General features: G+C 37.8%; 1 protein-coding gene across 5 annotated transcripts in view; it reads right to left on the bottom strand.

Annotated features, from left to right (window-relative positions):
* Positions 1 to 1,317: 1,317 nt before the first annotated feature.
* gabrb3 (gamma-aminobutyric acid type A receptor subunit beta3) overlaps positions 1,318 to 25,511 on the bottom strand; it is a 116,827-nt gene continuing 92,633 nt past the window's right edge. For 3 of the 5 annotated variants that reach the window (XM_055214366.2, XM_055214361.2, XM_055214364.2), the window contains 3 exons: positions 9,716 to 9,960; positions 8,161 to 8,241; positions 1,318 to 3,364 (listed from right to left, as the gene is read on the bottom strand). In XM_055214366.2, the coding sequence (XP_055070341.1) occupies positions 2,984 to 3,364; positions 8,161 to 8,241; positions 9,716 to 9,960 (707 nt within the window). In that variant the 3' untranslated portion in view covers positions 1,318 to 2,983. The remainder of the gene's footprint in view (positions 3,365 to 8,160; positions 8,242 to 9,715; positions 9,961 to 25,511) is intronic. The other 2 variants (XM_055214363.2, XM_055214365.2) reach the window with 1 other exon arrangement.

Raw genomic sequence — 25,511 nt, 5'->3', positions numbered from 1 at the left:
TTAATAACCCAATACCCAAAAATCATATTAACCCATTTAAAAAGTAAAATGTACCCAATGTTTAAGTAAGGAATAATTGACGACGGGCCGTTGAATTATACGAAAATAATGCACACCCAAGGAGGTAATCTGGCACAACGTAAAGCGGAGCCAATCAGAATAAAGCATTCAACAGGCCTGTGGTATAATTGAAAATTAAAATATCCTTTGGGTTAAAAAACAACCCATTTGCTGGCTTAAAATCTCCTCTCTGTACTTTCCTGTCCTCTCCTTACACACTGTCAAATAAAGGCAAAATGGCCAAAAAAATTAACCAAATAATACAACACCAAAAACTATCTAGAATCTGTCGCTGAAAATTTAGTTGTATTGATGATAATGAGTTTAGCACCTTGCCCCACACACACAAACCCACACGTACACACCCAAACACAGCATCCTACAAATGACTGATGAAGAACAAATGAATCACACTTATTAAAAACTTATTCAGCTGCATTGGCAACAACAGCACCCCTGCTAAAGCACAACCACTGATTTACATACCAACTATTAAACAGTCACATGCCACCAATAACATTTGTCATGTTTATGATGCCGAACGCTTTATGTTAAACTTGGCCTGTTTTAGACGCAGACATGATGTTGGGGGAGGGATGCTGGCATTTGCTGTATGCCCACCCGCCTGTTATTAATACTTTTTTTGGTAAAAAAAAAAAAGAAATAAAGGTACACAAGTTGTCACTGGGACAGTAAAAAGGTACACTTTTGTATCCAAAAAGTGCATATTAATACTTCAAAGGTACATTTTGGTAGTTCAAAGATACATATTTGTACCTAAATGGTACATATTAGGACCTTTTGTAAATAGTACTGACCCAGTGACAGCTTTTGTGCCTTTATTTTTGACAGTGTAGGACAGAGTTTGATGCTTTCATTAATTTTAAGAAATCCTACTGATATTTAGGTAATGGTGTCATTAAGGGGTTAATTTTGGGATAACTTTACATAAATAAATAAACTGACATGAAAAATTGTTTCAGCTTGAAAATATTTTATGATGCGAGGCGTTCTGTGATATGAGATCGTAATTTATGAAATTGGTTGCCAGGGACAACAGTCAATTATACAGTTTAACTGTTATTATAGTGCATAATGATTAACCAATCAAAATCAAGTTATCCAGAGAGACCCCCTAACATTTTAGAATTGAGTCGACCAATCAAGCTTGACTGATCTGTGATCGCTAAAAACCACATCAGGAGATGAAAAAGCGACATTGGATCATTATCTTGGATCTAAAATAAGACAAAAGTATACTTGAAAGAGTAAACTTTATTCCATTTCCTCATACTGTCCCCTGTACATTCACCCCCACTTTATCTAATCATTTAAACACATTTCATAAATAGAGATCTGGTGATTTGGGGGGTGGGTGGACTGTACAGAATAAACCATCAAAACTGAATATTACAAAAGAAAGAAATGGGTCACGTGTGCATTGTGGGCTATATATTTACAACATACAATAGAAGAGGAAAAAGCAATTAAAGTGTAATGGGCATCTACTGACACAATGTAACCGCAGAGCAACCTGTTAAAATGACATGTTATAAGCACACACAGAATATTTGAAAGAGATTTATAATATATTTAGATGGTTTGCAAGCATGGGTTGAGTATACAGCATTACTCTCTAACCAGACAGGTCCGTGAAACAGAGTAAGTGCTAATAATGATCGTTGGTGGTTAAGAAACCTTGCAAACAAAATCAAATACAATCAGTATAGAGAATCTCTAAATGCAAACAATATCATGCTGTTCTACATCAAGAAAATGCGACGATGTTGCTGTATACAAGGATATAATACAAATTAAAATATACGACAAATAAGATGCGAATACTGAAAGTCGGAGAAATACTGTAATGGGTAATATTTATGTTGAAGGAGAACCTGAGACAAGTTGTGTATCAATGTACAATTCCTAAAATGTGCATAAGGAGCATTACCATTCATCTTCACCGAAATGCGAAACAAACCTTGAATATGGGCCGTACGATGTTTACATAAGGCCTACAATAACTCAAGCATTCAAAAAAAAAAATAAAAAAGAGGATCACTCGCTTGAAAACCATACAGTAGTTGACTACAACTAACAAAAAGCGACAAATCTGAAACACACAATGTCAGGAATGCCTCTGCAGGCCTTGCTTTCAATATTCCACATTTCCAGTGTTTGTTTTTGTTCTTTTTGCCTTTTTGACATCCTTGATAATCTTATCTTACATATACCATAGCACTTAAAAGAAAAGTGAAAAGTGGAATATAATCATATCAACCCAAGGCAGATGGAAATCACGCTCCAAAAGCATATCATAACACGATTATATACAAACTTTGTTTAAATAAGATCATAATAGCAAAGTGTAAAGTTTAGTACGGCTGATGTGCACGTAGCAAAGTGAAGATGTAATCTGACCTGCAGTTCTCATTATATTGCGTTCCACATTCATTTGAAATAACATTATAATACGATATTCGTTTAATATCAATCTCCTGTGCTCCAACAACAACAACAAAAAAAGATTTATTGGCATGAAACATTCGCAAACAGCATCCTCCGATCGGGGCTACATACAGCAAATTCATGACTTTATATCCAGAGTGCATCATGCGGAAGTCCTGTGGCTTCGAAAATTGCAATATTTATTTACATAAATAGTCTTTAGAAAATTTGCGTGTATGTGAATGGGAATGTTTGAGTACGTTGCATGGGCGTTTAATGAGATAGCCCCTTTAAGTGCAGGTAGTATTTGCTCTGGACCCTTAACAACACCGTAAGGGTCTACATGTAGAAAAACCTTGATAGATTTATATTGCGTAGAAGTACGTCCCTCGTTCGGAGCGAAAAAAGTCTCCATTTACTACTTGGCAACATGAAAAATAACTTTGAAGGGGGGAAACCCATTGACATCCGAGGCCTAATTCACGTAGTAGAGCCAGTAGATCAAGTTGAAAAGAGAGAACGCGGAGGGAAATATTATCCGTGACCATCGATCGATGGCGTTCACGTCTGTGAGGTCAGGAATTTTGATTTTGAGCTGGGAAGAGCGCCTGCGCAGCCGCGGCTTCTTCGACTGCGCGTTCCTGTCCAGACTGTGACGGCCCGTCTCGGGCCGTGCTGTGCTTTGTTTTCGATACTGGATTCCTGAGTTATCGAACACCATTGAGGTGGAGTTTCGGGCCTCGGTGACGCTGGTGGTGATCTCGTTCCCGGCCACTTCGTTGTGGATCTCCAGGGTGGTCAAAAGAATATTTCCCTGCGAGTCCACCTGCAAGCACAGACAGTCCTGGTCACCACACTAAAACACATATAAAACACAGATATTTTATTCATCTCTAACAACAGAAATACTAAATATATATGGAAGTATATGTTGTATACAATACCATTTAGGGTCTCTTACTCATTCTTTATGTAAGGGATAATGTATAGGTAGCAGGTTGTTATCGCAGCAGAGGGCCCTGTATCACACTGGATGTGCTTATTTCACAATAACAACCTGCTGATTATCCCGCTTATTACATGTCTATTTACCTCATAAGTAAAGTAAGGTACATTAAATATTGATTTGAAATATTACATTTTTACAAATGCAGACCTTCCGCGAGGAAAACCTGTTTACTTTCGGTTTTAGGATAAGACAAGATGTTCAAATGTCACGAACACACTATTTGGTTTAATCATTTGTAAATATAATGCCGGATATGTTATTAAAATATTTTTTTCTATTGGTTTTTTTTTAATATTAAACTGTACCGTGTGTTATAAGTTTTGAGCTGTAATTATTTGAAAAGAATGAACCTTGGAATGTTGTGGCTGGCCAATCAGAATCAAGCATTTTACCAGCCGCGTTTGAGGCGTCAAATTGCCGCTTGAACATTTTGAGTTTACTCGCTTTATTCACGTGTGAAATTCTATTCATCGAGACATTTACACGGAAATTCGCGTCATGGGAGGGGCTTCTGCAACTCCGCTTGCTTCCTGTAATCACGTCACTACTAGAGCAAGCTCCTGATTGGTCAAACACAGTGTTTTTCCTGCCAAAGAAAAAAAATTTCAACTCGTGCGTTTTCCAGTGGCAACGCTCAATTTGCGCGAACTAGATGCGCAAGTGAGGCGGAATTGCGTTTACTGCGCCACGCTTAATGCCTCATTCATGCCACAAGACCTCAAGAAGCGCATCAATGCGTCTTCACATTGACTTAACATTGAAATCACTCGCGCTTGACGCCTCTTCCGCGCCTGGTGTGAACGCAGCATGAGAGTGCTGGGATAATCAACGTCCTGCCATGCATTAAAGCAGTGTTTCTCAAACTTTTTCAGCTCAAGGACCACTTTATCTTCCAATTTTTTTCTGAGGACCCCCTAACAAAATCTCACTCTAACACGCCCCCAAAAAACAACATAATAGGAAGAATAGGCTAAATTAAGTTTAATATGCAACTGTTTCAAGTCAAAAACTAATTTTTTAAACACAATTGCAATGCAATGTTCAGAAATTATTATATGAGTTTTATTTCATTTGAGAAAGTAAATGTGAAATGAGTTGCAGCTTAATATGAACAACAAACTGCACATGTGAAAAAAACCTACTGTTAAACATACTGTAACAGCCTAGGTCCCATTTAATGTCATTCCAAAGAGCCAATAGTTTAAAACTAAGGTGGTGGGTATATGAAGTCTATGGTTGTAACTATGGTAACAATAAAATGCTGAAAAAAATGTTCCCCTTAATGTCCAAAATCACTGAAATTACAGAAATTTTACACATGAAACAAAAACTAGTACATTACAAAACTAATAGATATGTGGATTTTAGCTGCTTTCAGTTGATGGGTGATCTTTTTTTTTGACTCCTCTTTGGTTTAGCCACCGATCCATTTTTACGTTATTAAAACAGAATGGCAAGAACTGATATCACAGTTTCACAAGTGCATTAAAAATCGAATAAAAAAAGTGACGATTGTATAAACACTTGCCTAGTTTAGGTCGTCTTTTGGCGGACCACTGGGGGGGTTTGGCGGACCACACTTTGAGAATTATTGCATTAAAGGATTTCAACTGCATCACGCGAAGTCCATTTAAAATCCTGAATCAAGAATTCCAACAGACCATGGAATAATAACTTTTATACCACAGGCCTGTTGAATGTTTTATTTTGATTGGTTGAAAAATGTTCCATGGGTATGCATTAGTTTTCGATATACGCACAACTGACCTGTCAATTGTCTTAAAATATCCACCAGAGCAATGTTTGTGGTAAACGTGGTATAAGCGGAATAATTGACTCCGGTCCTTTGAATTATTTAAGTACTCTGATCCTTTGAATTAAAAATAACTCTGCTTCCCGTAGTGCCGCATTACCACCATGTGTGTGAATTATTTTCAAATAATTCAATGGCCCATTGTCCATTATTCCTTAAGGTACTCATTAAAACAATTGAATATCACAAATGGGAAGTAACTATGAAAATTATGACTAAAAGACTAAATTAATCAAGATAATGTCATATTTTAGCAACTTTAACTCTTTCCCGTCTTTCAATTAAGAGAAAACGCTTTCCTGCCAATGACGAGTATTGAAAATCATGAAAAATGCTTGGGCTGGCTGGGAGCGTTTTTATAAAAAAAAAAAAACGCTGGCGGGGAAAGAGTTAAAATAGTCACCCTTTGCATAGAAAGTGTAAAAATTTACTCTTGGCAATCTACTTCTTGATGTCTCACCCTGAAATGCTTTTAAACAGCTTTTAAATGCTTTTAAAGGATCTATTATGAGCTCTTATTGTCTGTTTTATCTTCATTATTCAGTCTAAATAATCGATTTTTAAAAAATGTTAAATAATATTTATTAATAGTAAAAGAAATCAAGATGTCTTTAAAACTACTTTAAAACATTTAAAGTCTGTGTAAAGTCCGATATTAAATGTGTTCTCAGTTTGTCACACAACAGAAAAATGTGTTATTAAAGGTGCAGTGTGTAATTTTTAGAAGGATCTCTTGAAAAAAATTCAAAATAATATAAAAAACTATATTATTATTAGTATATAAATACCTTTTAAAATTAACCTTTATGTTTTTATTACCTTAGAATGAGACATTTTTATCTACATACACCGAGGGTCCCCTTAAATGGAAGTCGCCATTTTGTGCCGCCATGTTTCTACAGAAGCCCTTAACGGACAAACTTTTTAACTAAGTTGTCTCCGACGATGAAATGTTTGTCCAATGGTGGCTATTGTAGCTTCTTTATGCATTTCAAAAGCGAGGGTTGGGCAGTGGACCGAGTCGTTGGGTGCAATTCGCAACTTCACCACTAGATGCCGCTAAAATTACACACTGCACCTTTAACCAAACAAATTTGATTTATTAAAAAAAAAAAAGTTATCAAGATCTTGGAAAAACAGGCAGGATTCTCTGCTCTCAAATGCTGCGGTCATGTCGGCTGTTGTCTACGAACACTCACGGGAAAGCTTTTGAACTTTCAAATAATGCTGCTACCTGAATGGATGCTTGTGATTGTTTTAAGGGCGGGGCCATGCTCGGTGGCTCCAGTGCATCATTGAACCACCATTTTAGCCCCACCCAAATAATCCTAAGCACAGAAATGTGGAAAAATTGTGTAACTCCGCAATATAGCACTACACAGTTCACAGTCTTGTGTAACGTGTTTTAGCAGTAAATTGTAAACATTTATATGTTTAGAAACACTTTACATGAATGACTTTACACGGACTTTAAGCATACAGCTTCAAATCAGAATAAGAAACATTTTTGGTAAGTTGCCAACCCTTAACTTTTACCCCGCCAGCGTTTAAAAAAAGTTTCCAAAAAGTTTTTTATGATTTTCACAAAAATGTTCTTCTTTAAATATATAAACATACAATATATCAAATGAAAGAACAGACCCTCTGCCTTACGAAATAAAAATTTCATCCTATCTTCATTTGTTCTCTTTTATCACCATTCAAATATGGGAAGGTTTCTTCAAAAATACCAAAATTTGAGCAAAAAAATGAGATAATTGCAGGACTTTTGAGACACAGAGTTTGAACTGTTTGGCCTTAGTGGTTGCTTCCGGGTTTTATAAGTTGGTAAAAGTAAGAGCGCCCCCTGGTGGATAATAGCAAAAATATGGATTGCCGGAAAAACTCGTCATTGGCAGGGAGGCGTTTTATCTTAATTGACAAGTTAACTCGTCAATGGCGGGGAAAGAGTTAATGTTTGACTGGTATTTTATATATTTATTAAGTATACTGTACCAAATATAGAAGAAAAAACTAAAACTTTAATTTCTAGATTTGCAATAAAAAATGTGTATTAGAATCAGTCATTACAGCTTTTGCAGGAAAAATATTAAAATGAGATTCACTTGGACTGAAATAATAAATGATTTAAACTGTTGGATTACATCATCCTCCATTTCCTTTCAATCTGTAAAGAATATAAAAATATATTGAGGTTATAAATTGTTGATGGATGCTGTTAATGGACTGAATTGAGGCTAATGTAAATCAAAAACTAGCAAGCTGGTAACGCGTGGTCTTCTGGGAACACTTTTTGTAATAAACTAATCACTAAGCTTTATTTCTTTCATTAAAATGTTCGTAAAACAGATCGACAGTTAGAAATAATACGTTCCAGACACAAAACCCTCAGTGCTGAATGATAAAAAAATATTTGGCATTTCTCTGAACAACAACGACATTCGATGTTCAGGTTATTTCTCAAGAGGAAGTAACTTAATCAGATTAATTGTTTATTTACTATTACCTCTGAGTCTCTCCAGTAATAAATAATTCAGAAATACATTCGAGTAGAAAAATCATTACAGCTGAACCTCGAGTCATAATCTGAATCAGTGTTTGTGATAGGATCAAACAACAGAACATGGGCATGAAATTGTGTGGTATGAGATGAAATGTACTGAACCATAATATTCATTTAAATGAAGGACAAACCAGATAGAAATGATGACTCACATCATCACACAGAGGAAGAAATGAATATAAAAAAAGATAAAATAACCTTGCCGATTGACAAAACTCATGATAAACAGGTTTATGTATGTTTTCCACACTAAATTATTGCACTCACCCCTCGTGAATGACGATGACCTTGTACCTGATTGGATTGTTTGACGGTTGTGGGCTTGCAGTTGCCTCCCTCCTGAACAGGCTGGTAAGTAAAAACACAAACATAAACATATTTAGGCTATCTGAGCTTTAACCTCCTGAGAATTTTCAATTCGAGTCGATCATTTTATCCCTTAAAAGTCATCTTTGCGCTGCAAATGTGAAAGTTATTTCTATGATAATAATTTCTACATGCCTTAAAAAACTTGAATCTAACTCTACACCCTTACCTCATTTACCATGCACAGATCTATGAATATGCGAATAAGCCCCCTCTCTACACAATCACACAGCTCAGACCATAGATATATAAGTACATAGATGCTGTATTCGGCAGTTTCAGACACGTAGCTGAAGGTTTCACAATGCACATGTGATTTGCAATGCACTCATTTAACCGCTTTGACATGATTGAAAGCATGCATGTTTGTGACATAGGAAACCGAGGCAATTTCAAAACGCGGTTTTTAGAAAACTGCGATTTTAGATGAGAGAAAATATTCAGCAATGATCTTAAATTTGCACATGGTTGGTTTAATGCAGGGTTCACACCAGACGCGGTAGAGGCGGAAAGCGCGAGTGATTTACATGTTAAGTCAATGAAAAGACACAAATAGGCATCCCGCGGCGCGGAAAGCTTTAGCGTTGCCACGGGAAACACGCAAGTTGAAAAATCTGAACTTTAGCAGATTTCCGCACCGCGCTAACCAATCAGGACCTTGCTGTAGTAGTTACGTGATTACATGAAGCGAGCGGAGTTTCAGCTGAGTAGCAGAAGCCCCTCCCACGACGCCAATTTCCACGTGAATGTCTCGAATGACTAGAATTTCATTCGCAGCTTTCACGCACGAATGAAGCAAGTAAACTCAAAATGTTCAAGTGTCCTACTATGCACGGATAGCATGTTGCGAATAGCATGTTTGTGACATAGGAAACCGAGGCAATTTCAAACTGTGGTTTTTAGACTGTCTTTGAAAAACTGCAATTTTATATGAGAGAAAATATTCGCCAATGATCTTAAATTTGCACATGGTTGGTCTAATGCAGGGTTCACACCAGACGCAGTAGAGGTGGAAAGCGCGTGTGATTTACATGTTAAGTCAATGCAAAGACGCAAATAGGCATCCTGTAGCGCGCATGACGCGTTCCGCGCGAATTAAGCATTGCCGTGGGAAACGCGCAAGTTGAAAAATCTGAACTTTAGCGGATTTCCGCTCCGCGTTAACCAATCACGACCAAACGCAAAAACCCCTCCAATGACGCAAATTTCCGCGTGAATGTCTCGAATGATTAGAATTTCATGCGCGAATGTAGCGAGTAAACTCAAAATGTTCAAGCGTCCAACTACGCGCAAATACCGTCTCTACCGCGGCTGGTGTGAATGCACCATAAGAGCATATTAAAAACACCACCAGGCATTTAAACAATGATAAAACTAGATATATTCTACAATGTAGGGTTGCATAAAACTGAAAAAAAATTGATAACTTGCTAAATAATGAGATAATTTATTTTACCTTGTTGCCATCATATTTGTTACGGTCGTTATTGGCTTTATCCGCTTTCTCGGCCAGTTTCTTCTGCATCTGAGGGCCTCGGCCAAAGAAAATGTAGTTGACAAAAGCATATTCCAGAAGAGCCAAGAAGACAAAGACGAAGCAGCCCATCAGATACATGTCAATGGCCTTGACGTATGGGATCTTTGGAAGTGTTTCTCTCAGATGGGTGTTGATGGTGGTCATGGTCAGCACAGTGGTGATACCTGTGGAATTGTATGCAATAATATTATATATTCGTACAACTCAACCTAACAAAAGAATAATAAAAACGTGCAGAAAATGCTTTGCATATGTCAGTCCCTTCAGAAAATCCCTTTAATTTCTCATTAATGCAACCAATCACATGACAGTTGCTTCAATGCATTTAGGGGTGTGGTCCTGGTCAAGACAATCTCCTGAACTCCAAACTAAATGTCAGAATGGGAAAGAAAGGTGATTTAAGCAATTTTGAGCTTGGCATGGTTGTTGGTGCCAGACGGGCCGGTCTGAGTATTTCACAATCTGTTCAGTTACTGAGATTTTCACGCACAACCATTTCTAGGGTTTACAAAGAATGGTGTGAAAAGGGAAAAACATAGAGTATGCGGCAGTCCTGTGGGTGAAAATGCTTTGTTGATGCTAGTGGTCAGAGGAGAATGAGCCGACTGATTCAAGCTGATAGAAGAGCAACTTTGACTGAAATAACCACTCGTTACAACCGAGGTATGCAGCAAAGCATTTGTGAAGCCACAACACGCACAACCTTGAGGCGGATGGTCTACAACAGCAGAAGACCCCACCGGGTACATCTCCACTACAAATAGGAAAAAGAGGCTACAATTTGCACGAGCTCCCCAAAATTGGACAGTTAAAGACTGGAAAAATGTTGCCTGGTCGGATGAGTCTCGATTTCTGTTGAGACATTCAGATGGTAGAGTCAGAATTTGGCGTAAACAGAATGAGAACATTGATCCATCATGCCTCGTTACCACTGTGCAGGCTGGTGGTGGTGTAATGGTGTGGGGGATGTTTTCTTGGCACACTTTAGGCCCCTTAGTGCCAATTGGGCATCGTTTAAATGCCACGGCCTACTTGAGCATTGTTTCTGACCATGTCCATCCCTTTATGACCACCATGAACCCATCCTCTGATGGCTACTTCCAGCAGGATAATGCACCATGTCACAAAGCTCGAATCATTTCAAATTGGTTTCTTAAACATGACAATGAGTTCACAATGAGTCACCAGATCTCAACCCAATAGAGCATCTTTGGGATGTGGTGGAACGGGAGCTTCGTGCCCTGGATGTGCATCCCACAAATATCCATCAACTGCAAGATGCTATCCTATCAATATGGGCCAACATTTCTAAAGAATCCTTTCAGCACCTTGTTAAATCAATGCCACGTAGAATTTAGGCAGTTCTGAAGGTAAAATGGGGTCAAACATAGTATTAGTATGGTGTTCCTAATAATCCTTTAGGTGAGTGTATATCTTAGCAGAAAGTTTAAAAATGTTGCATTTACTTCACACATGTGTAGCCATGTCCCCTGTTGTCATGGGAATGTTAGGAAGTGACGTAATTACAGTTTTTGAACAGTAAACAGTTTTTGCAAGTTCACGCAGTTTTGTCAAGTTCCCGCCATATCATTGCATAAAATTGCATAAATATACAGCATATTCCATCATATTTTTTAAGAAAACGTGCCGCAAGATCAAGGATTTTTGCCCGCAACAATCACAAAAAATTGTGTTTTTCTCGAAGGACTGATGTCCCTCCAAACAGACACAATCCATTTAGGATATAAAGTATAAGAAAAAGTGCATTTACATTATATTCAATTTTAGGTATTTGGTAGATGCTTTAATACAAAACGTGCGTTACAATGTATACATTTTTATCAGTATGCATGTTCCCTGCCTTCGAACCAATGCCTTTTTTAAACGCTATGCTCTGCCACCGAGCTACAGTATACAATCTGATAAAGTACAATGTAAAGCATGTCAGTACGTGATCTGTCATGTGTCTCTACATTGCCCCATATAGTACTGTACGTTCTATAAGCTACCTTCAAGCTTATACAGAAAGTCAGGGTCAACACAACCAAATGTAACTAATTTGAAAGTACATGCTTATGAAAGGAAGAACACATCGACACTGAAAATTCAGCAAGGGATGAAAGCGCGCTCTCTTTTGACACCTCTGTTCTGCCGCCCACCACAAATCTGGACTCTGAGAATGGGTGCTACAGATTGAGTGCTGTCACAGTGTTTCAAATGCCAAATCTGAGCTTTGCTCAGTTAAGAAAATGATATAAAAACAACACTATCTAAATACAAATAATCCACTTATGATAACAGAACTAGGGTTAACCAGGGTCGTATTTCATTTCAAATGTAAATAAAATGCTGTTTTATCCCCGGCGAACCTTTAATTGGTCTCTAAAAAGCCACAACATTGCACCCTTTTGTATATTATGCATTATGCGAGGAGTCTGACCTAATTAGATGATTATATTCAATTCATTTGTACTGAGGCCAGATGTGAGACAGCGGGGAAAACATACAGCATATAAAACAGCATGACTGATCAACAAAGCTGGCCACAGCAGAATAGCCCTAAACTGTTTGTTCTCCTCCTGCCATTTCCCTAATGTTCACATTCTTCCCCAAATGCCACATTCATGTTTAATCGTATGCTATATTATAGATAAGCCGAATATATGGTTTTATTGGTATGATAAAAAATGATTCTAGCTGTGATACTCTATTCTGTTTATACCGCGAGTCAATCCTGAGTCACTGGCGTCTGAGATCAAAGAGGAGAAATAATCCAACTGGTCAAACACCCACTCTGAAATGTACAAACACACGCATGCAGAGAAGATAACGCTAACATACTGTCCAAACTCCCACTCTATAAATTTCTCCCTTGTTTATCCAAACTTTTTCTCAATACCAGCAATCTGCCATTATTCAAAGTGTTGGTATCCATAAATGTGTGTTGACATTTAATGGCAGTAGACATCAAATAAAGTTGCGAAATGACACATTATTATGTAACTTGTTCATTTCAAGAGGGTTTTGCTCTGTAATTGCCTTTATGTAAAATATAATCACTATAAATAAATGCCAAAATTGTTCAGTATGAATTCTATGTATTTAATTAAAGGGACATTCAACTTTTTTGAAAATATGCTCATTTTCCAGCTTCCCTAGAGTTAAACATTTGATTTTTACAATTTTTGAATCAATTCAGCTCCGAGTCTGGCGCTACCACTTTTAGCATAGCTTAGCATAATCTATTGAATCTGATTAGACCATTAGCATTGCGCTAAAAAATAACGAAAGAGTTTAGATATTTTTCCTCTTTAAAACTTGACTCTTCTGTAGTTACATTGTGTACTAAGACCGACAGAAAATGAAAAGTTGTGATTTTCTAGGCAGATATGGCTAGGAACTATACTCTAATTCTGTCGTAATAATCAAGGACTTTGTTGCCATAACATGGAGAAAATCGCAAATTTTAATTTTATGTCGGTCTTAGTACACAAAGTTTTAAATAGGAAAAATATCGAAACTCTTTCTTTGGTTATTTTTGAGCGTGATGCTAATGGTCTAATCAGATTCAATGGATTATGCTAAGCTATGCTAAAAGTGCCCTTACGAAAAGTGTAGTAACCATGTTTTTTTGGTGTATTGATTACTATCAGCCAAACCATGGTTTTACTACACTAACCACAGTTTAAGGGGACAGTCACACCAAAAGCGCTTTAAACGCTTGCAAACGCAAGGCGCGACGCACTGCCTTTTTTTAAAAAAAGAGCAGTGCGACGCGGCTTTTCTTATTGCTAAGCAACCACCGAGTCAGCTGTCTTGTCAATCAAATATTGAAGCGTGAGCGCTCTTTTGCTGTTAGCTGTCATATTAGCAGAAACTTTAAAAAGAAACGCTTGCTATGACCTTGTTTGAGGGTGAGAGGTGCACAAACACGCAGGAGAGAGTGAGCGAGTGGAGTCCGGTTCTTCAAAGCAACTGTAAACTTCCCTCAGCACAACGTAAGGCCCGCCTCTCCCCTCATTCCATTGGACAATGGAAAGAGGCGAATGACGTCGGGCGTTTCTCCGCTCTCAGCGCTCCTTCAAAAAGGCGTGCGCGGCAGGCGGCAAAAAACCGCAAGGCGCTCGGCGCGCATAAACAGCGCGCAAACGCGCCCTGCCCATAGAATATCATTCAAAAAAGGCGCCTGCAACTGCCATAAACGCTTTTGGTGTGACTGGCCCCTAACTATGGTTTTTGAAAACCATGGTTGTCAAAACCATGGTTATTTTGTGGTTACCATGGTTTTTCTACAGTAACCAAGGTTTTTTGGTTTTAACTGTAGTAAAACCATGGTTAATTTTCGTAAGGGTGGTACCGCCAGACCCGGAGATCAGCTGAATGGATTCCAAAACGGTAAAAATCAAATGTTTAACTCTATAGGGAGCTGGAAAATTGTTATATTTTCAAAAAAACGGGAGTGTCCCTTTAACATCACTTTCATGTAAATTTTAATTCTTGCAGCTACGACCCCAACAGCTGTGAGCCTGTGACAGTCAGTTTATTAATACCTTTTTTAATTCTTAGGTATTTGTAGGTGTAACATCGCCCATTGTAAAATCCTATTGGCCCACAATCATGCATCTCATAACTGTGCTCATAAATTGTTGTCTGACATCTACTTATGACGTTTGCATGGTTTTTACATTCAAAAGCAATAAGTAAAAAGCTATTTTGTATCCTGGTTTTGAGGCTGGCTCGAAAAACGCTCTGTTTTGATGGGCGGGCCGCAGTGAAGACTTGGAAGTAAACGCCCACTGCTATGATTGGATAACAGTTTTTCGTAATAAACTAGCTCAACTCCTCAGTCGTTACATGTTGAGTGCTTTTTCCTCTGTCATCTCCTGTCAATCTTGCTGTGCGTCAGTTGCTCAACATACAGTGCTATTTAAGCATTGTTGCAAGTTTCTTAAAGCATAGTAATGAATAATGAATAAGCAACTGCATTTTGCGCTGGAATAGACAATCAGATTAAAGTCACAATGAAATTGATATGAAAAACTATATATATATTTTTAATTATGTGGTATTATTAACAAATGACTTATTTGTGAGCTTTATTATTTTAAAAAAAATTGTGTGTGCTCATAATCTTTAATCAAAGATGCAAATCTCCTCCCCTCCTCAAAACGATCTCTCTTCACTTCTGGTCATAAGTATGGCAGGTGGGCGGGGTCCGGGAGAAGATTGCAGCGATTAGCAATTAGCAACACAATCCAACTTCAAACGATCCAATCAGATCTCGATGGACAAATTCATTCGGATATACGTCACCACGGGGAAAATAAGGCAATCGCTACTTCCATTTCATGGTGACTTTAATATCAGTTTAGGCAAGACTCATTTATGTAATCGAATGTAAATTGAACTATCTGATCAGAGAATTGACCTGGTGTAAAGGCCCTAATGACTGCTGGAATGTTAAAAAGAAAAGTCATTGTTAAAGAGCACCAATGGTCCGATTCACAATTTTACATTTTCTTTTGTGTGTATTAGTACATGTTATTAGTATGCAAAAGGTACATACACCAAAGTAAACATTGACGCGAGTTATTGTCTCCAACGTAAATCTCTTTTCTTGGACTACAACAAACACACGGATTGTAGGCAACAGTTTACTTCCTGTGATTGGTGAAGAACGACATTATCATAATTCATCCAGCTTCAGACTCACAGCCTGTAAGTTAACTCCTGTTAGCATTGCATTGTGCGCAAATCTTTCAAACATGGTAAGGAGCATCACATTTCCGGCTGAGTCAGAGGTATTCAGGCCAATCACAACGTACTGATTAGGTGGCCAATCAGGGACACAGAGCTTTTCAAATCCGTGTGTTTCAGGAAAGGAGTGAAATCTGGAGGTACAAAAATGTATGGTATGTGAAAAATAACGTGTTTTTAAACTATAAACCACGCAAACAGATTGTATTAAACCCAATACACAAAATAACACTGTTTTTTAGCAATAAAATAGGTGCCCTTTAAATAATGTGAATAAATATTGTACAGGGGGTCGCACACTGGACACGCAGCTCAGCGCCACTTCGAATCGCGCCTAAACCAACTCGGAGGTATCATACACCGAAGTGCACATTAAATAGCGCAAGCTTAGTCAGATAGCGTCTACTTCAAAATGCAAAATAGCAGCCAATGTTAATCGTTAATGATTTGAGACAAATATGATGTTATTTAATGTTAAACTATGTGAGTGGCGCTCTGTGGCGCGACAGGGATTGTTGCAACTTCATGAGTCAATGCTGGGCGCCGCGTATACTGGTGTGCGTATAGAAAACGATGTGTTAGATTTTTTTTAGAACGGTGTGGCGCTGAGCTGCGCATCTGGTGTGCGACCCCTTTAAAAAGGACATTCTGAAAATGTAACTTGTGCAATGGTGAGAAAATTTAAATATAAACCTTTTTAAGTTCATGGTAAACAATTCAATCAAGTGATCCTAAACTGTTTGACAGGTAGTAGTGTGCACTATAAAATTTTAAATTTTAAAGTTTAATCAATTTAAAAAAAACTTTTTTTTTAACTTTCTTGACTAGTGAGGAGTTGCTATAAATAATAAAAAATAAAGTTGAAAAAACTTCCTCACTGTGGTAAAGAAATTTAAAATAAATTGTAAATTGAAGTCGATTAATCTTAAGAATTTAAGTGCAACATCAACATTTTTAATCAGTTTTCGGCAATTCTGATAATGAGATTAGACAGTTTGTGACCGCAGCAAATGTTGCTGGTGCCCAGTGTATGAATGTATGAAGGACCGACCTCTGATTCAAATACACAAATACAACGCAGACCAGAAGACTCCATCACAGATGAGTAACTTTCTCGAGTGATCTGCCAACTTCATCCACAAATCACATCTCAAAACTACTTTATGAGCTTTCCAAAAATGAAAATAGAAGTGATGAGCATATATCCTTACTATGTTATGACAAGCCTGTTCTGATCTTTGATCTTTACAACTAAAGCTCCAGCCTGTAACTGCTGAGTTTTTCCTCTAATTAAAGTGTAATTGGTGCAGGGCAGGGTGCTCCATCACATTCATGGTCCTAAAGGAATGTCATTACCTAGTTAACAAAAAAAAGGGGGCTCGCCTGCCAACTGCAAAGCAGGACTGTCCCAGTTTCTTCCCAGAGCAGCACCACATTAACATTTAAAGCTACATTTAGCACAAATCCTGGAATTACAATCCAAGCACTTTACGACCATGACTTTAAATACCCAGAACCTCTCAGACAGTGGATTTTGAAAGTATGTACATGCTTTTCAGATTAGTCTCCTTACTATTTAAATGGCCTTTAATAATTTAGTGCGGGTGTTCGCCCTAATGCTACAGTGAATGGGTGAACAAAGTGATTTTGTACAAGACCATGATGTGAGCTTTCATTTCCTTGACATAATTCATCTTCTATAGAATCAATGTTATAATTTATGTTTATGAGCCTTTCAGAGGACAGTATGGAGAGGCACGGAAGTAGAAAGGGAAGTATAATCAGGAAAAGACGCAAGCAAGGTGTAAACATGTCTCTATATGCACGTGTGGAATCCACCGGGGCCATGGTTCCAGGAGCAACTTTTAGGCAAAATGAAATGACATCATATGTTGAAGTAAATGTATAGGCCTACTGTGTGTACTCAAAATAAGATTTACTGTATATCCCTGCTCTTTAAATAATGTGAAATAAATATTGTAAAAAGGACATTCTGAAAATGTAAACTTTCAAGTTTAAGCTGGTCTAAGGTAGTCTGTTTGCTAATGCAAGCTGGTAGAGCATATTAGACCAGCAACAAGCCAGCTACCAGGAGGTCATATCCATCAAAAACTAATCCACATAGTTATTAAATTTCTTCCAAAGCAATAGGATGGGTTTTTGCAAGGAAACATTTGAGGAACAACTCACTGCAAAAGCCACTAAATTCCACCTCCATCAAAAATGAGCTATTATTAATCGTATGCTCTCGGCACGTATTATATGTTCGTCAAATCCCCTCAGGCCATTCAGAAATTCAATAAAAAAATTGTTGGAATAATCCATTAAGAGTCTGATTAAAAAAAATCTTGAAAATGCTAATTTACAAAAAACAACAGCATACCAAACTTAAAGCATCACGTTTCTCGCTCTAGATTACTCGTGGGAATTAACTTTGTGTCATGCAAATTTTTCTCTTGAGTGGAATACGAAGACGTGTTTAAGGCTTTTAATGTGTGTTTTCGCGCCAATTGTGTCACCCAATTCGCGTAATTTGCATCACCTGCACAAGTTTGCATCTATTTGCGTCTTTTCATTGACTTTGTGTGTAATCTACTCGCGCAAATCGTTGACATCATGTTTGGTGTGTGCGCCCTTTTATGCAGGGTTCACACCAGGCGCGATTAGGCATCCTGCGGCGCGGTAGGCACGTTCCGTGCGAATTGAGTGTTGCTGCGAGAAACGTGCAAGTTGAAAAATTTGAACTTCGGCAGATTTCCACGGCGCGTTAACCAATCAGGATCGTTCTGTAGTAGTAACGTGATTACAGGAAGTGAGCAGAGTCTCAGCGGAGTCGCAGAAGCCCCTCCCATGGCGCAAATTTTCGCGTGAATGTCTCGACTAGAATTTCACGCGCGAATGAAGCGAGTAAACTTAAATGTTCAAACGTCCAACTACGCGCGAATAGCGTGTTTTTGCCGCCTTTACCGCGGCTGGTGTGAATGCACCATTAGAGGGTTTTGCATCTGAGCTCTTCATTTATTTTTCAAACTTTATAATTTACAGACATACATGTGTTTACGAGACAGATGAGGTGAGGCGGACCTCTGACCCAACGTAAAAAACGATTGCTTTGCCTCAAAAGACATTTAATAACTGTATGGATTAGATTTTGATAGACGGGTGCACTTTTGGAACTTTAAAAAATGGGGCACTATCCAATACCGTTACAAAGCTGAAAAAGATATTATTTAATATAACTCTGACTGTGTTTGGCTGAAAGAAGAAAGTCATAATAAAGTTATAGAAGAAAGTTACATAATGGTGAGTAAAATATGGCTTAATTTTTATTTTGGGGTAAAATATTCCTTTAAAGGGGACATTTCACAAGACTTTTGTAAGGACAAATCTTTGGTGTCCCCAGAGTACGTGGTTGGATAGTTCAGATTTAGGGGCGGTATTATCCCCTTCTGACATCACATAGAGAGCTAAATTTCAATGACCTATTTTTTCACATGCTTGCAGAGAATACTTTACCAAAACTAAGTTACTGGGTCGTCCTTTTTCACATTTTCTAGGTTGATAGAAGCACTGGGGACCCAATTATAGCACTTAAACATGGAAAAAGTCAGATTCTGATCACATCATGACATGTCTTCTTTAAGGTGGTTTTTGGAACATGCACTGTGGTAGGAAACCATTTAATGACCAGCCTGGACCAGCTACTGTTTTAAAATGCAGCCACCGTCTTGAGCAACAGGTTACAATATGGGCAGGATCAAAAAAGTTGGAATTTTCACTTAAATACACACCAGACTTTACTGAAGCAGAATATTACAGTGTATGATAAAATATATCATGCATAGAAGGCAAAGGAAATGGTTTTTGTCACTTCACTCCCACAGTGTTTCAACCGTAAAGGCCCGAGTCCCCAGAGTGAAAGAGGACATGTGTGGGCAGATGGATGCCTGTCCTAGCTTACATAAACTCATAAGCAGCATTCTGGTGTGAAGAAAAAGGGACGCACATGGAGCACGCTGCATTGATTTGTGCATGACCAGGTCACAGTAAGAAAGGATCAAACGCTTCAGCACGAGTTAGTTACCTAAACAAAACATCCACTTTGACACAGTCATGTCTGCACTTCATAATGTGGCATGTAAAAAATAGTCATTTTTTACAATGCACTTACGCATCGATTGCCAACAAAACGCAGACATTTGATGCAGTTTTATGTACCCCCTGACCAGAGGTGGGTAGGGTACCCAAAATCTGTACTCAAGTAAAAGTACAAGTATTTATACAAAAATGTACTCAAGTAAAAGTAAAAGTATCAAATCTAATTATTTACTTGAGTAAGAGTAAAAAAGTATTAGATGAAAAAACTACTCAAGTAGTTAGTTACTCGTTACTTCCAATCTGATAGAGAAGTAGCGCAAAAGCACTGAATTTCAGACTAGACCAAGACCTCTTGAAGTGAAAACATAGACCGAACTTGAAGCCACGCATGATCTGCCTCCGATTAGGGATGCATATCAATTAATCGCGATTAATCTATAGCAGAATAAAAGTTTTTGTTTACATCATATATGTGTGTGTACCGTGTATAATAACTTTGTATAGAAAAATGCACACACATGCATGCATATATTTAAGCAATGTTTACATGTTTATATACATTTGTATATTTATGTATGATTTATATTATATATAAATTCTTAAAATTATACATGCATGTGTGCCTATTTATATATGCATAATTATTATACACAGTTCACACACATATATGATGTAAACAAAAACTTTTATTCCGCTATAGATTAATCGCGATTAATTGATATGCATCCCTACCTCCGATATCTCACACAACTCACCCGCGCCCTCATCTGCTTCTCCTATCATCTATGTGCGGCCGCGCACGCTACAGGGTGACCGCACGGTTGCGCACTAAAGGGTGACGCAGCCTGTCTCGCGAAACTTTCGAACACACCCTATAAACTTTTTTTTTTAAATATATTCATTAATTATTACCATTTGACAGTAGCGCAGTAACGCCGCCAAATGTAGCGAAGTAAAAGTACAGTTTTTTCACAAGAAATGTACTTGAGTAAGAGTAAAAACTACCCATCCTTAAAATTACTCTAAAAGTACTAGTTACCCAAAAAATTGACTCAAGTAAATGTAACGAAGTAAATGTAATTCGTTACTACCCACCTCTGCCCATGACCCCATTGTTTTATCACTGGGACCGCCCCAATTCAACGAAATCCAGTGTTAAACAAACACACTTGCACAACTCTGCTTCTACCCCGAATAAAAAAATCTACATCCATTGTTCCCATAATGCTGGGTTCTTTGGGAAGCTAAAACAAGCTTAAAGGGACATTTCACTTTTTTGGAAATAAGATCATTGTCCAACTATCCTAGATTTAAACATTTGATTCTTACCGTTTTGGAATCCATTCAGCTGATCTCCAGGTCTGACGCTACCACTTTTAGCATAGCTTAGCATAATCCATTGAATCTGATTAGACCATTAGCATCACGCTAAAAAATAACCAAAGAGCTTCGATATTTTTCCTATTTAAAACTTGACTCTTTTGTAGTTACATTGTGTACTAAGACCGACAGAAAATTAAAAGTTGTGATTTTCTAGATAGATATGGCTAGGAACTATACTCTCAAACTGACGTAATAAACTGCGGATAAGTAACATGGCTGCAGCAGGCATAGTGATATTACGCACTGCCCGAAAATAGTCCCCTGCCATTGAAAGTAACCAAGGGGACTATTTTCGGGCGTTAGTTAACTTGTCAATGGCGGAGAAAGAGAAAAACAGGCCAACAACAAAAGTGGCATCTCTTTCTCAAATGTTACTTTTAGTAAAGTTTAAATTAGCTTTTAACGTTTTTAGATGAAAGTTGCAGTCACTGTGCTAATAAATTTCACTTTTAATGCCCTCTTTAAAAAATCTTAAAAATAAGTCTTTAGATAAAAATAATCTCCTGTGCAAATTTCCACACGCTCGACCAAATCAGCAAAACAGTCGAATCGGAAGGCGCATCAACGAAACATCATCCGCATCATTTGATAGGCTTGCGCCTTGCATCATTTGATAACTTCCTTTCTGAAAAGACTCAAGCCCTTAAGTGTGATGCAGTAATGCAGTGTTAGATATAGGGCCGGGCCGGATGTGGCTGCAGAGAATGGATGGAGTCAGCGAGGCAGTGAGAGGCGGCGAGACTGAGGCATTTAGGGGAGAGATTCATCTGTGCTGCTGCATGCCCTGGGATTGAAATGGAAGTTAAATGTAATTGTTTTCTATCTGCATTGATCCCTTTGTTTTCAGTTGGCTGCCTAGCTGTGGGAGGACAGGGAAAAAAGACAAACAAAGAAAAAGAGGAACAGAAAAAGAGAGGGGGAGAGTGTTACACAGTAGATGGGGGAGGTAGGGATTCATAATGATGCGTGCATCAGTGGCGGGTGGTGCTTTTTAACAGTGGAGCAGCACAGATGCTACTTTTCAATGGCCAAATATGTGGTACTGAACTGTATGTACTTTTCATTTTATATCTGCAATGCTGCTTTGAATCTTAAACTACCCTTAGGGAAATTAACAATGGGTTTATTATAGTTAAAGTGTAGTAACCATGTAGTTTTGGTGGATTAATTATGTTTGTATTACAACATAATAACATAACTATAAAAACATATAAGGAGCTCAGATGCAAAACCCTCTAAACACCACAGTGTTTCCCATACATTGATTTATTTGTGGTGGCCCACCACAGAATCAACACTGGCCCCCACAAATAGAATTTTCATGATTCCCATTTACATTTTTGTTTCACTATTTAAAACTGCTAAATTCGGCTTAAAATATAATTTGATATATAATACAGATCAAATACAGATACAGATCAAAGAGTAGAAGTGAAACATATTTCAGGTGTCAACACTAGATCAAATGCAAACACGACATGATGACGTCACATATATGCTAATTAGCGGGTGACGTCATCACCACCACAGTCTCCTCAAAATCCTGTGGGAAACACTGCACCACCTCCGTCAAAATTATAATAACGAAATGCTTTCGGCACATATTTTTCATTCATCAAATACTTACTTCAAATCAGCTTAATCCTGAGCATCCAGTGTTTTAATCACTGTCAGTCATCTACATCATAATTTCAGTTGGTTGTTTGTTGAAAAATCCCGCCCATTTTAGAGCATTCTGTACAAAAAAGCTGATCTTCCAGGTGGGACAAACGTACAGTGATTGAAAGCCCAAATCAATGAACCAAAGTCCATTTTTAATGCAAATAGCACTCCTGCTGTTCTCACAGACTTTCAGTGAAGCACGGCGCCTGGGCGGGAACCCAAATGATTTGTTTACAGCCTCTTATATAACGATCATTAATCCTTGCACAATTACAAAAGGTACAGGTATTTCCTACAGACTCTCTATCGCAGCACGGCTTCAGTGGGACTCCTACGCGTAGATTAATGTACATTAAAAGAAAAATGAACACCGGATGATAATATTTACACTTTGATTCACTAAAATATTGAAACGCACCAGGAGCCATACAGAGGAAAATGACATTACCACATTTTTGCAGTCTCGCAAAGCAATTTCCGCTAGAATAAAGGCAGGTGATATGGATGGTGCGTATATGAGGGACCCATGAGACTCCTCCCTCCCTGTGTAAACTGTTCTCATTTCTCCACTTAACATGGTTAATGAGGACAGTTTCCCTAAAGCAGGCCTACATCCAACACATCACATTCATCTCAGAGAGCTCTTAACGCACCTGGGTGCATGTGCAAAGGCTTTCATGCACATTAAACATGTGGTTGAAAAAGCATTCTGCAGCGGTTTGTGATCTATGATTTAAAACAAATACCCAGATACTACTACTGTGGTCAACACACCAGGCACTATGGATCAAAAAGGCCAATGAGTAGGGTGGAGTGAAGCAGAGGTTTGGATCAAAGGTTGCCTTGTTGTCAGCTGTATCACATGTGTGAAGTTATACATAAGCAGCTACACCAAATGCCACACAATAAAAGTACTTTTTTGTATTGAATGTAATAAAAAAATATATATAATCATTAGGGGTGTGACGAGATCTCGTCGCGAGATTAAAATTGTATCGCGAAATTAATTATGTCACAAGATTTGCTGGTCGTTTCTCAAACAAAAGGCTGCATCCTTTATAACTGTCTTATTACAGAATATTAACAATTAAAGTTTGCTATTATATTACGTTAATCGTAAATTGTTGTAATATGCTTATGACTTGCGAATGTAATGCTCAGTTAACTGAAATAAACCAGGCTTGAGGACGTATGCAGCCTGCATATGCGACCTCCGGAGGATGCAGGTTTCTGTTTGAGAAACGTCAGCATAAAGTTACGTTTCTGGGTAAACCTTTTCCAGTGCAGTGTGCATGCATTATATTCAGTCTTTTATTGCATGTGCTTTTTTGATTGGGCTTCCAACAATGTTTGTTTATCCGTTGCGATTGTCTGTTGATCAGTGTCAGAAGTGTCTCAGCAGATTAAACCCTCACTCGGTGTTTATCTTTGCATGTTCTTGCTCAATAATAACAGTTGCTTTATAATTTATATTATAAAGAATTAAACAAATATCAAAGATTTAAAAGGATTAAAACGTTGTTTGGTTAAAATTAAGTGTCTGAAGTTTAGATTCTAAAGTGAAAGTAACAGAAGCGGGGCTGTTAGCGCCCCCTGCAGGCATTTGTTATAGTACATATACATATTGCTTTTTATTACAAAGGCTACGTTTTGATACTTTATTTGAACAAATGATTATTTCATCGTCATTATTATGTAATTTTAAAGGTTATTGCTAACTTGGGTCTATTTTTATTATCAAAAATATCAAAATACTTCATTATCAATTAGCAAAATAATTGTTAGGGACACTCCTAGATTAGTTAAAACATTTCAAAATAATGTGATTTCAGTTTCCCAATTATTTATTTTATCATTGAGGATTTCTTAAAAAATGTAAAAATCTCGTCTCGTCTCGTTCTCGTGAACCCAATCTCGTGTCTCGTCTCGTAGATTAAGTGTCTTTTCACTCCCCTAATAATCATTTATTATTATCATATTAACCATCTTGAATAAAAAAGTTTGCTGCAGTGCATTCTGGGATTTGTTTTTATTAAGATACTGTAAAAGCATGCAAATACTGCTTTGGATCAAATTTGGATATTAGGCCCTGTAAATATGCTCATTTTCCAGCTCCCCTAGAGTTAAATATTTGATTTTTACCATTTTGGAATGCATTCAGCTGATCTCCGGGTCTGGTGGAACCACTTTTAGCATAGCTTAGCATAATCCATTGAATCTGATTAGACCACTAGCATCGCGCCAAAAACAACCAAAGAGCTTCAATATTTTTCCTATTTAAAACTTGACTCTTTTGTTGTTACATCGTGTACTAAGACCGACGGAAAATTAAAAGTTGTGATTTTCTAGGCAGATATGGCTAGGACTATACTCCCGTTCTGGCGCAATAATCAATTATTCAATGCCCGAAAATCGCAACTTTTTTGTCGGTCTTAATACATGATGTAACTACAGAAGAGTCAAGTTTTAAATAGAAAAAATATCGAAACTCTTTGGTTATTTCTTTGGCCCGATGCTGGTGGTCTGATCGGATTCGGTGGATTGTGCTGAGCTGTGCTGGGAGTGGTACCGCCAGACCCGGGGATCGACTGAATGGATTCCAAAACTTTAAAAATCAAATGTTTAACTCTAGGGGAGCTGGAAAATTAGCATATTTCCAAAAAAAGTTGAGTGTCCCTTTAACTTTGTGAAAAATGCTAGGCTCGTCAATGTCACTTTTCACTCAGCCATCCAATCACAGTATAGGGGGGACAGGAAAAATAGGACAACAACCAACAGGCGCACTGTACAATGACTGATAAACAAAAGTATAATA

Source organism: Misgurnus anguillicaudatus, chromosome 8 (assembly GCF_027580225.2).
Source record: "Misgurnus anguillicaudatus chromosome 8, ASM2758022v2, whole genome shotgun sequence".
Taxonomy (NCBI): Eukaryota; Metazoa; Chordata; class Actinopteri; order Cypriniformes; family Cobitidae; genus Misgurnus; species Misgurnus anguillicaudatus.
Note: the sequence above shows the minus strand (reverse complement) of the source record. Positions and strands in the feature narration are given on the sequence as shown.